Raw genomic sequence first — 14,094 nt, forward strand, 5'->3', positions numbered from 1 at the left:
GACTAAATCATCCAAAATGCAATGAAAGTGGTGATCGGCAATGTTATATGTTCAAATGTCTACTGTGAAGGATATCATAAAGCCTTAATGCAATCGAATGTAAAACAAAAAAGTTATGATTGATGAAAGTAGTAAATCGGTCAGATTTGACCCGAAGACAACAAGGGGGTTTTAAAGTGTAAACTTCTTAAAGGGGAGTTACCCTTGAGCCCCATTTAATTTCAAATGGGTTAATTAGGAAAATTATAAATATAAAGATGGAACTGCATTTTGTTTATACATCAGTTCAACATGAAGTCAAATATTCCTTTTTCAACAAAGGATTTTCTTCTTTGTCACCAAAAGACAAAAAGAATAAAAAAAATAAAAAATGCAATTTCTTCATCGAGGTTCCAAGTCATTTCCCGAATTTCAAACTTTTCACAGGAATCTCAATTTCCTTCCTCGTACCGCTTCTTCGTGACCATCATAGCTCTCTTGATTTGCTCGAATGTGACAAACATTACTACGTTCCACGATCCCAGCCTCAGAAATGAGGGCACAAATCTACAGAAAACAAATGAAAAAGAAAATGCAGGTGTTACAAGAGAAAAAAGACAGAAGTTAGTACAAATAAAGAGCATTAAATCAAGTAAGAGGTATGTAGAACTAGTATCCGCGTGAAAACTTTTAAAGAATGAACTATGGTTGGCCTATAACTAAACTTGCGAGGTAATAAAAGTCAAATATAAGGTCAAATAGGTCCACAAATGCAACACTTCTTATAACATTTTCTATTCAATGACCTCAAGTGTTCCTGAATATTCCTCAACCAATGATATGAGTGTGAGACAGGGGAAACTCACCCTTTATAGAAAGCCGACGGCCCCTCTTTAGTCATCATGATCCAGGAACAGTTGATGGCGCTTTTGTATAGGCCTGGAGGTGAGTTCATATATCTGGTTTTCACCACATCCACAGGGGAAGCGATCACTGTGGTGACAAAGCCGGCACCAAACGCAGAAACAAAGTGGCAGGGCAGATTATCTGTGGAGAGAGAGAGATAGTGAGCAAGACAATAAAGAGTGTGAATGAGAGGCCTTTGTTCTGAGCGGAGCAATACAGAAACTCAACTCAGCAGATTATATAACCTTTGTGAATGGGCACTATGAATGATTGAGATAAGTGTGATTTGAACTACTGTATTTACTGCGCTGTGAAGGGAAAATACACCATGTCCTGTATCAGCCCCGTTATCAGCTGTGAGAGAGGGTGTGTTGTGTCTTAGCCAATCGGCTGCCTCTGAGTAGTGTGTGTGTATTGAAGAGTAACTGGTTACATGAAACTGTTATGTCACCTTTTATTTCAGGCAATTTACAATAAGTGCTACAATTATTAGGAGCTTTTTCTGAATACTTTTTCGTTGGCTAATGTAATGCAGAATCAAACTTTATTTGTTATGGTCTGATTCTGATCTGAATTTAAGATAAATTGAAAAACGTGATACAAAGTTTGACAGTATTGAGATTTACAAAGTGTAAAAATAGACTTTTCAGCTTTATTTGCAAGTTTTTATTATAAAAAGTAATGAAGTGTAAATTGTATTACGTTAATGAAGTAATAACAAGTATTGCATTACTTACTACATAGGATTAGGGGTTTACAGGTGTAACTTTGAATCTGTTAGCTATTAAAGTGCTAACCTTCAGGACACTGCACATGCATGTCTCTGTCGCTCACCTGACAGCAGGTTGTGTTTGAGGATGGCCTCTTTGATCAGGTCATATGTAACCAGCTCCGTGCAGTTCACTAACGCATTTCTGGTGATGTTGGGTAGTGTGCCTGCGAAAACAGAAAGGTATTGTTTGTTTAATTCTTTATTCACACACACACACATATATTTTTAAAAGGACAGTATATACTTTGCAAGGGAATGTGAACATCTTTTCATGAAGCATATTACCTTAATGTAAGATACACAAATTGTATGTATACATGTAATTTTAGACGAGGTAAAAACCACAGACATTGTTAAGGTATTCACAACGATACATCCCATTGACATCCATCCGTTAGACATGTACTGTATATTATGGAGTAGTAATATTTATAACACACACACAAACACACAAGCATCAAGAACACACATTTCTTATAAATGCTAAGAGACATCATCATCGTCAAAATAAGGTCATTACATCAACAACATTGTTTGAACCTAAGCTTATACTGACAGTTTACATGTATAGGTAAACTATAAATATGCGTTATTTTTTACTATCCTTACTAAAACTTCACCTTTCCAGAGTCCCCGCATGCCCTCGTTCTTGAAGATGTGTTTGTAGGCCTGCATGGTGCCCGTGTAGCGCCGGGCCACGCCGTCCAGGTTCATCTGCGCCTGGAACCGAACCTTCACCACATCGGTGGGTTGAGCAAACGACACCGCCATGGCGCCTGTGGTGCAGCCGGCCAGGATCCGCACTAAAATACTGGCCTCTGGAGAGGGATGGAGAGGAACAAGAGGTGAAATGTAAATTAATGTACTATATGACTGTAATTAAGTAGTTATTTATTTTGTTAAAACATTTGGGACCTCTGCTGTTAATAAACTGAGTCCTAATTCTCAATTTAAACATCAATGAATTGCTATAAACTCTTATCGGTGTGATGATTGTGACATTACTAATTAAGAATATATAGTTTTACTTTTTGTGAAGAAAGACAGATTCACATATAACAGGTCATTTTTACATCACATTTACACTTTATATTATATATGAAAACTCTTTTTTGAAACTGTTGGACCTCTGTTTTGGTCAAAGTGTTCATTAGTTACATTAATCACTTTTCAGCATTATCATAGGTTCTAAAAACTAATTGAGGTTCACTGAATTATTTGGTGTTACATCATGACATCAATACTATCTGGACAGCACAATGTATGACCTCTGAACTTCCTGAGGGGTCACTGGCTTTGTTTTCTTTCAAAGAACACTCTTTGGAAATTGATCCTGGTTTGCTTCTTGGGGTTTTCCCTTTCCTTAAATGTGTTATATATGTTTTTGTGCATGTGAATGGTCTGCCAAGGCTAAAATCCCAAAGTCCAGAGGGAGTTTCTCTCCCACTCACTCCCCCCCTGCCTGAAATGCTTCACTATGTAACAATCAAACATTTCCCAAATTGGGATCAAACAAGTTCTACCTTATCTTAATCACACTTCTATTGGCTTGCGTCCCAGCACATTAAACATGGTATAAGCGGTTGACCAATCACAACAGAGCCAGCCAGCTAACCAATCAGAGCAGACTGGGCTCTGGTTTCAGACAGAGGGTGAAAAGAGGTGCTGCAGCTCAGGCAGTATGAGAAAAATAAAGAGCTTTTTGAACATTAAAACATGGAGGCACAAATACAAATATGAACCTGAAAATGAGCATAAGATGATGTTTAAAAGAAAACCTGCATGTTCTTTAAATTAACCACTTACGGTCTGTGCCACCAGTGTAGAAGTTTTTGACGTTGTCGTAGAGGCCGATCCTGATGGAGGCGAAGCAGGTCTGCCTCTGCAGCCCGGCTACCAGCCCGTTGTACAGAGACCGCGGCCCCTCGGTCCGGACCATGGTGCTGATCGTCCCGAACACCCCTCTGTAGCGGATCCCCTCCACTCCCTTCTTCTCTCCCTGAATCTGGGGTCACAGATTCAGATTTCACTCAAGGCTTAAACCAGAATATTTAGGCTAAACAGTGCAGCAACTCAACAGTGTTGATGAGTGCAATAGATATATTCATCAAGTCAAGCGGCTCTGTCAATAACAGCAAATATGCAGAGGTGGAAGCACTCGAACCTTTAACTGAAGTAAAAGTTATAATACCAGTGTGTAGAAATACTCTGTAACAAGCAATTCAAAGCACAATAATATTAGCATAAATATATTTATATAAATCCTTTTGATTTTGATATTATAATTTTGCAACTGGTAAGTGTGGTGATAACTTTTAATTCCTTTTTTGTTTACTGCCAGATATCTTAATCCATAATATAACATCAAAATGCATTAGTGTACTGAGTTAAAATTACTTTTTTTCCAAATTGTAGTGGAGTATGAAGAATCATAAAATATAAAAACTAAAGTAAATTACAAGTACCTCACTAATCTAATTAAATAAGGTACTTTTGTAAATGAATATTACGCTACTGCCAAAATCAAACTATTTTCCAAAGTATCACAGAGCAAAATAAGAAGCTGTGGATCATTATCACACAGGTAGTATCAGATGCATTGCATGACATGTGGGGAAAACTTTACATTACATGTCATTTTTTAGACGCTTTTATCCAAAGTGACATACATTCATTACTGTGGCCAATCCCCCCAGGAACAATTTGGGGTGAAGTGTCTTGCCCAGGGACACAACGACATACTGACTGCAGTGGGACTCAAACTTTCTACCCCCTGATTTGAAGTCCAGCACACTATCCACTGAGCCACAGCCTAACATGTTGCTAAAATTCTCTTTGCCAGTGTCTGTGAACAGATACCTGCAGTCTGACTTTGGCCGTGTCCAGAGGGAACGTGATCAGGTCGGCCACACAGGCTGCAGCCCCGGCACTCGCCATCTTCACCCCCAGTGGAGGAGGAACATCCGAGGGTTTGAGTCCCACCATGTTTCCTAACACTGGGGTTACAGAAGGAATGCACACATGCACAATTAAAGCAGATTACTAAGGAGTAAAACACCATGCAAACATTGACCTCGTACATGAATCATTCATATTTCCAAATGAAAGGTTGCTGAATCTTTTATGATTGATGATAAAAACATAAAAAATACCTTGTTTGGTTTAAATGTAAGGTTCCTTTTGATCCTCAGTATTTGGTTACCGGGCAGGATTTGATTGGCCAGATTATAATCCATAAAGGGTGCCGCTCTGCAGAAATTGAAGATGCATCTTCAGCTCTGTATTTATATATCATCTGCCCGGCTTTTTTATGACATCGCCAGAGAGGCGTTACTGAGGCGTTACTGTGTACTCCTATACACACCGGTCAAATCAAAGTCCACCGACTGTCAGAAAGTCAATGTTCAATTTACCGCAGGAACCTTTCAGAAAAACAACTGTTTTACTTCCCCCTGTTCTGGAACTTTAACACCAGTACCTTTTATACAAACTGAGGTTTATCTGTTATAGTTTGTGATATTATTGTCTTGCCTTTCGAATAGGGTCAATGCCTTGTTAATATTTAAAATACGCCTCCAGGGTTTTAAACATCTGCACACATTGCCTCTTTGCATTTTGTTGTTTTTTTTCTGCTGCTTTTATTTATTGTGCAAAAAACAAAATTCAGTACAGTATGTTTTTTTTTTATTCTGTCGTGTATCTGTCACTACATATTAAGTAATTATTGACGTTATTAGAACAAGTATCTGCTCTAAACAACCGTCATAATATGCCCTCGGATGACAGCCAATGACAGAATAGCCGACAGAGAAAGTATTTGAAGCTGATTGGCTAAAAGTCTTTATAGCCTCACATCACGTTACCCTTTCACTTTTGTAGAAGCATTATAGTATCGTAAAGTATTTGCTTATTTCTTGCTTAATAAACACATGATATCCTCTTGTTCATTTATGATTTCCTAATAACAGATACTCTTTTATTTTTGTTAAAGAGGACACCAGTTTGTTTTAAAGGGTTGTGGGGAGACTAGTGACGTGCACTGGCGTCTGAAGTTCACCACGGATCAGATAAAGACTTTGCGTCACACAGAGTTCAATCACTCAGTAGGTTTGGCAGTGAAGGAGCCCGTTTCATAATACCTTGCCCTCAAACTAACCCCTGCAGCTTCTCAAATAGCAAGGAATTCTGGGAAAATGTCAGTCAATGCTGCCGTTTTACTATGCTTTTATTTTTATTTTATACAACTAGTTAATGCAACCGTGATTCAATTAATGCTTCACTCAAAGGTTGTACATTTCAACGGTTTTCTACAAATTTGTACTAGAGATGTAATTGTAACAGTCTGATAATTTTGTATGCTGTATTTATTTATCTGTTGAGTATTATCACATTACATTGAGAAGTGTTTCCAATATGTTGCCCATGTTGACTATACCAATGAGCTAGATATAACAGAAAGTCACCCCTTAGGATATTGGAATACAGATTAAAAGCCACATGAAGTGAAGTCTTAAATGTTGATTCAATAACCATCTTCAGTCATTTCAACAACTGAAGATTATAACCTTCATGGAGGTAGGATTTTTGCAGTCCTGTTGTATAAGACTGAATTCAATGTATGTAAGTGTACTGAATAAATGGTAGGCTAAGTTCATAATGACACTTTTTGTTTTAAAGAAACATAACAATGCTGAACATTCAGGAATTAATACGTTTATGGTTGAAAGCACATACTAGGCCAGAATTAAGCTTCCAATTTTCCCCATACATTTTTCTAATGCCTCTTTCCCTATTAATGTAATCAGTAACTATTAGATTAATATCTCAAAGGCCACCAGTGATAAAAGCAATACTCGATCTATCCTGTTCTAATAAAACGTCATTTCTGATGAATTAAACATTTACAGTGTACAGTTATGTCAGAGGGGAAGCCTCCGTTCAATCTGCAGAAGGTCCAGTTTGACGTGTGCCAACTTTGCTGTGATTGGTTAACCTGAGACACAACCCCCGTGACACACACACACACACACACACACACACACACACACACACACACACACACCTTTATCTCAGTGTATGTAGTGTGACTGCCCGTTTCCCTTTCCGAACTTGAGTAAATGTAATGAGTTGGTACATCATATATATACATATATATACACACACACAACTTTGCACTGTGGCTTTTATAACACCTGAATTTTCGCTTTGTGGATTATTAAATGTTTATCATATCTTGAGCTGGAAGTGCATGTGCTTTTACAATGAACATGTAAAGAGATCCTTTAAAACCCATTTGCACCTAAACAGTATAATAATGTGAGAACGGAAAAAGTTATGGTTGGTTTAAAGCAGGGGTGTCAAACTCAAATACACAGTGGGCCAAAATAAAAAAATGGGAACTAGTCGAGGGCCGGACTGGTTCAATGTTTATTGCAGAACTTATTGAAATGAACTTATTGCACATATTAAACCTGGAACTAACAAAGCTTAAATTATTGCCTATAAAAACAACATTAAAAATTAAATAGTCAGTAAATCCACCACGGGCCTCGAGTTTGACACATGTGGTTTAAAGTCATGAAATCCGGTATCAACATTCTTTTGGCAAGTATCAACCATTCCAAATTTGAGATTTTTAGATCACCCTTTTAACAATATTCAAATCAAGATTTTGGAAAAAGGCTTAAATAATTGTAAAAGAATCATATACAATATTAAACATCTTAGTATAAAATGTCTATGTGTTTGTATCTTTAATATGCAACTCAAAAGTTAATTCAAAGTAAATCTAGTGGATTGTCCACCTTGTTTTAATTTAAGGCTGAAAACGGCTGCCATGGAAACAGAAAAGTCATTTTATTAATTGTAGCGCCCTTTTGCATGATGACGGTAGTAAAAAAAAACAGGTCGTTGCTTTTGGCTCGCCATTTAGTTTCAGCTTTAGCCCCAGCTATCAGTTACACTTGTAAATATGTGCCATTAAATATTTGACACATGATAATTCAATGTATTTATCTCTGGAGTCATATTCTATGGGTAAAACTCAGGTATTTTGTAAATGAAGCTTCTTCTGCATGTACTGTGTATAGCAACATATCAAGGAGGTCTCACCTGGTTGAGCTTGGGGAGATCTTTTGTGTTTTCCTTTCATTTCTTCATACAGCGGGAATCCAAATGAATTAACCCTGAGTCCTGAGTTAACCATCAAAGTCACTTTACGCTTCCATCCTCCTTTAACAAAATACTTCACATTCATCCAGTTTGTGTGGGGGGGGGGGGGGGGGCGCAACTTCCAACAGGAGTCATTTTGGGGGGCTCTTGGGAAAAAAGGTTGGGAACCCCTGGTCTATACCAACATATCAAGGAGGTCTCACCTGATTCAGCTTGGAGAGATCTTTTGTGTTTTCCAGTTTAGATTTTGTCTCCTGGTTCCACAGTTTCAGGTAATGGCGACATTCAGGAGTGTTCAGTTTCTTCACTCGGAGATGTACAACAAATGTTTTATTTACTCTTAAATTTGATTTAAAAAAGGCATGAAGGTGAACATTACACTTATACATATGTACCATTGAATAATTAAAGAAGCAATTTGAGGTTTTATCAATATCAGGCTAAACGTGTTCAAATAAAAACACATGATAATTCAATGTATTTATCTCTGGAATCATATTTTATGGGTAAAACTCATGTCTTATGTAAATGAGTGATTGGTAGCATGAAGGATCTTCCACTAGATGGCAGTACTGGTCTGTGTGCTGGGTCGTAACCATGGTCGTAACGTATAACTCTCTGATGAAGTCAATAAAAAGTCTTGAGGCGTTGAACTGTGCAGCATCAAATCATACCGTAACTTTAATAAGATGGAGTGATACAATGCATCCTCATCCAGAGTAAAACCACCAGGACAGTTCAAATAAAAAAAACATATTTACATAAAAACAAGTTGAAAACAGCAACGTAAAAATGTACAGAGCACAAAGGTTAAAACAGGTTCTTTAAAAAAAGGCCTTAATATCTTAGTGGATCACATTATGTCGTAAACATAAAGAAAGTGCAGCTTTTTCATTCAACAGCATTTTTTGTGTCTAAAGACACACAGAATCCTTAAATATCCGGTGTTAGTCATTTTCTTTTGGTTCGATATTACCAATAAATAACTGGAGAAAACCCATCGAAGTAATTAATGGGAATATTATTTTAGGGAGTGAATGTTTAGGGATGTCGTATATTGTGTGTGTGAAAAGTAAATAGCTTCAATCAACAGCTTAAGTGAGACATTATTCATGAAAATTCAGTATATCGTTGAATTTTCACAGCTTTTGTTTTGCATTTTACCATATAGTCATTTGAAGAGAAACAAAAAATCGTTTCATGATTAACAGCAAATGTAAAGTAATGCAGCGACAGTTTGACCAGATATAATGTTAGGGTGTTCGTATGTAGACTATCAATATCCCGTTTCTGTGGACATGTACATCTACGTAGCCTAAGAGTACTAGAGTAACTAGAGATTACAATATCAACACTTATGCATAATGTCTTATAAAGTACAGCTACTACATAGACATCGATTTCATTTGAGCAAACCTTAATATTAATGTCCCTTCGCTCTCCGCTGGACAGAATCTAGTGATTGTTATAATAAAAGTCTTTCACATTTCGTATAATACATCGCTAAGAGCCCGTTCTGGTCACATTCATTCAACTATCATACACTGACCTTCATTGTCCTCTGAAACTCACCGAGACTTTTTATACACAATGACCATGTTTCCCTTTTAAAAAGTCTGTGTGTGGAATCTCAGCCAGAGAGCGAGATATCATAGTCACTTGAAGACAGCGAGCGTCCCACTTTACGCACATTTTTGGCGTTAGTTATACGAGCCGCCACCTCCACCGGCTTCTCGAAATAAATCACCAGGGCCTGCTCAGTGAGAACAGAGGCCAGGAACTGCTCAAACGTGATGGTCCAGTCTTTATCGATGCTGGTGCTGTGAGGCATCCCTCTGTCGTAGGCACCCCCGATGTGAGGAGCGCTCCCCCTCTCCCCCACGGGGTCGCTGCGCACTAGCACCGTGTCGTCTGCTATGTCCTCGCACTGCAGCTTCTCGTCCAGCTCGTGGGAGCCCGCGCTCAGCACCGAGTAAGACGACATCGAGGTGTCATCTTTGGTCTCGTCATCAGAGATCAGCATGGCGGAGGAAGTGCCCGTGTCTTTGGGGGACGAGTCCTCCAGCTTGATGTCTTGCATTGGAGGCAGCTGCTCACTCCCTTCCTCCTGCTGCTTCTCATCCTCACAGGGGCTTTGCTTGCTCTCTACACCTTCAGGGGCAAAATCATCATCCTGGACTCGCTGCTGGAACTCAGGCTCGGCCTCTTGGTTTGTTTTGGGCTCTGTGGCGTCTCTGGTACACACATCTGGCTCTGGTTTACCCTCCATGTTGTGATCCTTCCTGCCAGGAGAGAAGAGCTTCCCCACCTCTCCCATCTCCAGCAGCAGGCTGGTGACGGTGGCGGTGGCGTGGTACAGCTCCTGCTCCGCAGCGTCCTCACTGAACATGCTGTAGAGGGTCTTGCACAGCTCGATAAACTGGCTCTGGAGGAAATAAAACACAAGAGGTCAGTTTTAACAAGTGTTAGCAACTTTCTTCTGCATGTACTGTCTATACCAGTGGTTCCCAACCTGGGGGGCGCAAAAGATCGCAGGGGGGCGCCAGGCCTCAGATGATTTGAGGCCAAATATGATATTTAGACTTTAAAAAAAAAAAAAATTGTATACATATAATTGTAACGCAATACATGATTGTCACTAAAAGCCTTGTCTCTACATTACAATAAAATATAAAAAATAATTGATTAATTCATTAGAATAACAATTCAAGTTAGTAGCTAATAAAGGCATAAAAAGACAGAAATGTAAAATTCTTTCTTTAATAGAAATGTTTCTTCTGCCCGTAAAGTGTCCAAACCGGGCTTTTCTGGATAAGCGCATTTTAAAAACATAGTCATTGTCCATGCCGGTTTCAGATGGATTATTTGTCACAGTTGCTCCGATCAGATCGGTCTCCTCCATTTTGTAGATTATTTACGACTTTTGAATCCACATAAACACATCGGCAAAATCCGGCTTACTTTGAGCATGTGTTTTAAACAGTTTAATCCCTTTGTGAATTGGTTCCACTTGCACCGTGCTTTAATTTCTTCATACAGCGGGAATCCAAATGAATGAATCCTGAGTCCAATAACCATCAGTCACTCCAACAGTGCTCCTTAATTACGCTTTCATCCTCCTTTAACACAATACTTCACATTAATCTAGTTTTTGACAGTAGTTGTAGCATTTTTGAGACTTTTAAACTTTAATTACCGCTGTTGCGCACGCCCCCTCCTCCCCCCTTGTGTGTGGGGGGGGGGGGGGGGGGGGGGGCGCAACTTCCAACAGGAGTCATTTGGGGGGGCTCTTGGGGAAAAAGGTTGGGAACCCCTGGTCTATACCAACATATAAAGGAGGTCTCACCTGGTTCAGCTTGGGGAGATCCTTTGTGTTTTCCAGTTTAGATTTTGTCTCCTGGTTCCACAGTTTCAGGTAATTGCGACATTCGGGAGTTTTCAGTTTCTTCACTGCGAGATGAACACAAAAATGTTTTATTTACTCTTAAAATTTGATTTTAAAAAAGCATGAAAGTGCAACTAATGCCTGCTGGTTTCTGTATCAGGATTACAGAACTGGCTATTTAACGTGTAGAACTTAACCAAATACCTAATGCTGTTCTCTGGATGCATACCTTCATCCACATGTTTTATTTAAAAATTCTGGAAGAAAGAGTTTTATTTTTCCATTGAATTGCTGACTTTATGAATAATCTTTAGTCCATGAAAATCACACCCATATTTTGAACCAATCACATTTAGCCTCAAAACAGTTCATTTAAAACGTGCATGGTTTTCCATTTGACTATAACTAATGATCAGTTTAGACAAATCAAGATTATGTTGTGTGTTAGATCTATAGATTCAGACTTTCATATTACTCACCTTTTTCAGTCTTAAATGTAACTCTGACAAAACCATCATCCTTCTCACTGCTGCTCTTTGAGTCGTGACCTGAAGAGAGCAAACATCAACATTTGTTTAATCAAAAAAGTTGAAAATGACCAAAATAACTACATTCATCAACTCAAAAACGTAAATAATAAAATTAAATTACTGAACAAAGATTAGTGTTCATACCTGAGTTTGTTAACCAAGTATTTAAATTATGAAATTCATAAACACACTTTCAATTCCTTTTCAAAAATCACTGTTAAACATTTTTGTTTTGCTTTTGTTCAAATCATTGTTTTTGTCAACATGCAAGTTCCTCATACAGTAGTTCATACTGACTCTAGATCAGATTATCCAATTCCAATAACTAGACTGAACTTTTAGTGGCTATCTTTTAACATTATCTATATTTTTAAAACAAGCCCATTGTATTACACATGTTCTTGCTTCGAAACTACATACAGCAGGTTTTTAAACCACAAAGTTTGCATAAGGTTGACTTTTCTACCCCCGCGACAGGACTTGCTGGTTTATCAAGAGACAATAGGTGAACTCACTGCCAGAGTAGTAGGAGTATTGAAGAAATTATAAGGTTGGAACTGGATTTAAAGAGACACTATATATTGTACTCTAGGTTTTCATTTGTCATTTGATTTCATTGATGGTACAATTGTGTTTTTTAATTGAATTAGATATATTTTACCTGTGAAAAGGGAAAAGAAAAAGAGTTAACTCAGGATATTGAAGAGATTAAAATAGGAAAAACCTATAAATAATATTTAGTAGACCGGTCTAAAATAAAATAAAACATTTTTATTTTGTTCATCCTGTATGGATACCATTTACTAAGTCACAGAAATCAGAAAACAAGGGAAAGGTGAAATACTTCCCTCTGATTATACTGCAGAAAATATTCATTGTCTATGTTTAATGTTTTGTCTATTTGTCTATTTCGCCAGTAAATTGCCAGCTGCTCTATTCAAACCACCTGGTCTCTGGTCTAATTACTTACCTGTCTATCCACTCTAGTAGAACCCAGAATCCTTCTAGTCAGATAGCATAGCCCAAGATAAGAAGTGTTACAAATTGGCGACAATTCAACAGTTTAACATCAGCACCTTCTGAAAGCTGGATTGCCCAAACAGCAGCTTTCAGATCAGTGTTTGAGGCGGTTTCTCCCCCGTGGTGTGTGTGGTTTCGAGATTAAATCCAACCACCCGTTCCCCAGTTAATCATATGACATCTCCATGACCACAAACACAGATTTCACTCGTGCAAATATCACAATGGCAGTCTCATGTCTTCAATAGCAACATCGTCAGGAGTAACCACACAACAGATGACTTGGGGGAAATCTCGGATTGCTAAATAAATGAAATGATTATTTTTAAATGCATGAAGGGTATATTTACTATGGACTTTGGTTTAAAGCTGTTTTAAATGGTATTTTGTTGTTCCATTAATTGCTTTAGTCATTTCCCTATCTTCTCAGTGAGCAATTAATTTATTCACCTTATGATCTTTTCTTTTTTTATTATCTTTTCTTTTTAATGACTGTTTTTAAATGTCTTTGTCTGACTGCAGTGTTTCCCCTATATACAAATAGTGGCGGCGCAGCGCCGCTGCTGAAATATGAGCGCCGCTGCTAGGGGGCGCCAGCCAGGTACCAAAAAAAAAAAAAAAAAAAAAATATATATATATATATATTTTTTTTTTACTTTTTTTTTTTTTCTTAAAATAATAATAAGTGGTGACCCTTTTTCATTTTTGATTGTTTGTGATGTGGATTTGTAGTATTTGTGTTACTGTATGTTCAATAAAGGTGTGTGTTTGCTAAATGTTGAGACATCGCCACTGTATGTACTAGGCAGGGCCCATTTCTGGCCTAGGGCGCCAGATCTGGGGGGCGGTGCGCTGGTAGCTCCCCCATACCCCCCTAGAGGATGTGACGTCCACCCCCTAATTCCAACATGTTCATACAATACTGAATACATTTGAAGCCATTTTGACATCTATTACCTATGTTAATAAGTTTCTGTTTTTGCAGTGTATTTGTCTTTTGTAGAGATTTGTCATTTATTCTTTACAAATAAAATGTCGCCTAAAATCTCACCTAGGGCAGCAAATTGTCTAGAACCGGCCCTGGTACTAGGCCTCAAGAGCCTTTCTTGTGCTGACACATAGAAACAAATTGGCGGGGCGCACTTTGCACGCGCACACACAAAAATATTCCACGCGCTCCGCGCTCACATTATGCTGGGCCCACGTGCCTTAGCACCGCTGCTATGACTCCATCCTAGGGGAAACACTGGACTGTCTTTCATTTTTGTAAAGCACCTTGAATTGCCTTGTGTTGAAAGGTGCTATATAAATAAACTTTTATTTTTACATTA

At 38.2% G+C, this 14,094-nt stretch overlaps 2 protein-coding genes across 2 annotated transcripts in view; both read right to left on the reverse strand.

Moving 5' to 3' along the window:
- Positions 1 to 252: 252 nt before the first annotated feature.
- ucp1 (uncoupling protein 1) lies at positions 253 to 4,969 on the reverse strand. Its single transcript, XM_079682454.1, has 7 exons — positions 4,810 to 4,969; positions 4,517 to 4,653; positions 3,464 to 3,662; positions 2,278 to 2,475; positions 1,720 to 1,821; positions 846 to 1,026; positions 253 to 546 (listed from the first exon to the last, which is right to left on the reverse strand). The coding sequence occupies exons 2-7, from the start codon at positions 4,640 to 4,642 to the stop codon at positions 432 to 434; spliced, it is 921 nt and encodes a 306-aa protein (XP_079538580.1). The 5' UTR covers positions 4,643 to 4,653; positions 4,810 to 4,969; the 3' UTR covers positions 253 to 431.
- Positions 4,970 to 8,476: 3,507 nt separating this feature from the next.
- Positions 8,477 to 14,094, reverse strand: part of tbc1d9 (TBC1 domain family, member 9 (with GRAM domain)) — a 31,541-nt gene continuing 25,923 nt past the window's right edge. The window contains exons 19-21 of the mRNA XM_079693106.1: positions 11,693 to 11,761; positions 11,175 to 11,278; positions 8,477 to 10,253 (exon numbers count right to left, since the gene is read on the reverse strand). Coding sequence (XP_079549232.1) covers positions 9,459 to 10,253; positions 11,175 to 11,278; positions 11,693 to 11,761 — 968 coding nt within the window. The 3' untranslated portion in view covers positions 8,477 to 9,458. The remainder of the gene's footprint in view (positions 10,254 to 11,174; positions 11,279 to 11,692; positions 11,762 to 14,094) is intronic.

Source organism: Notothenia rossii (genome assembly GCF_949606895.1).
Source record: "Notothenia rossii genome assembly, chromosome: 1".
Classification (NCBI taxonomy): Eukaryota; Metazoa; Chordata; class Actinopteri; order Perciformes; family Nototheniidae; genus Notothenia; species Notothenia rossii.

Bases quoted from the DNA above. Each gene is read 5' to 3' on its own strand.
- ucp1 (XM_079682454.1), bottom strand. From the start codon at position 4,642: ATGGTGGGACTCAAACCCTCGGATGTTCCTCCTCCACTGGGGGTGAAG. The intron at 3,663-4,516 runs GTATCTGTTCAC...CTGTGACCCCAG, and splicing joins CGGCCAAAGTCAGACTGCAG to ATTCAGGGAGAGAAGAAGGG. The intron at 547-845 runs GTGAGTTTCCCC...TGTTTTCTGTAG, and splicing joins CCGTCGGCTTTCTATAAAGG to ATTTGTGCCCTCATTTCTGA.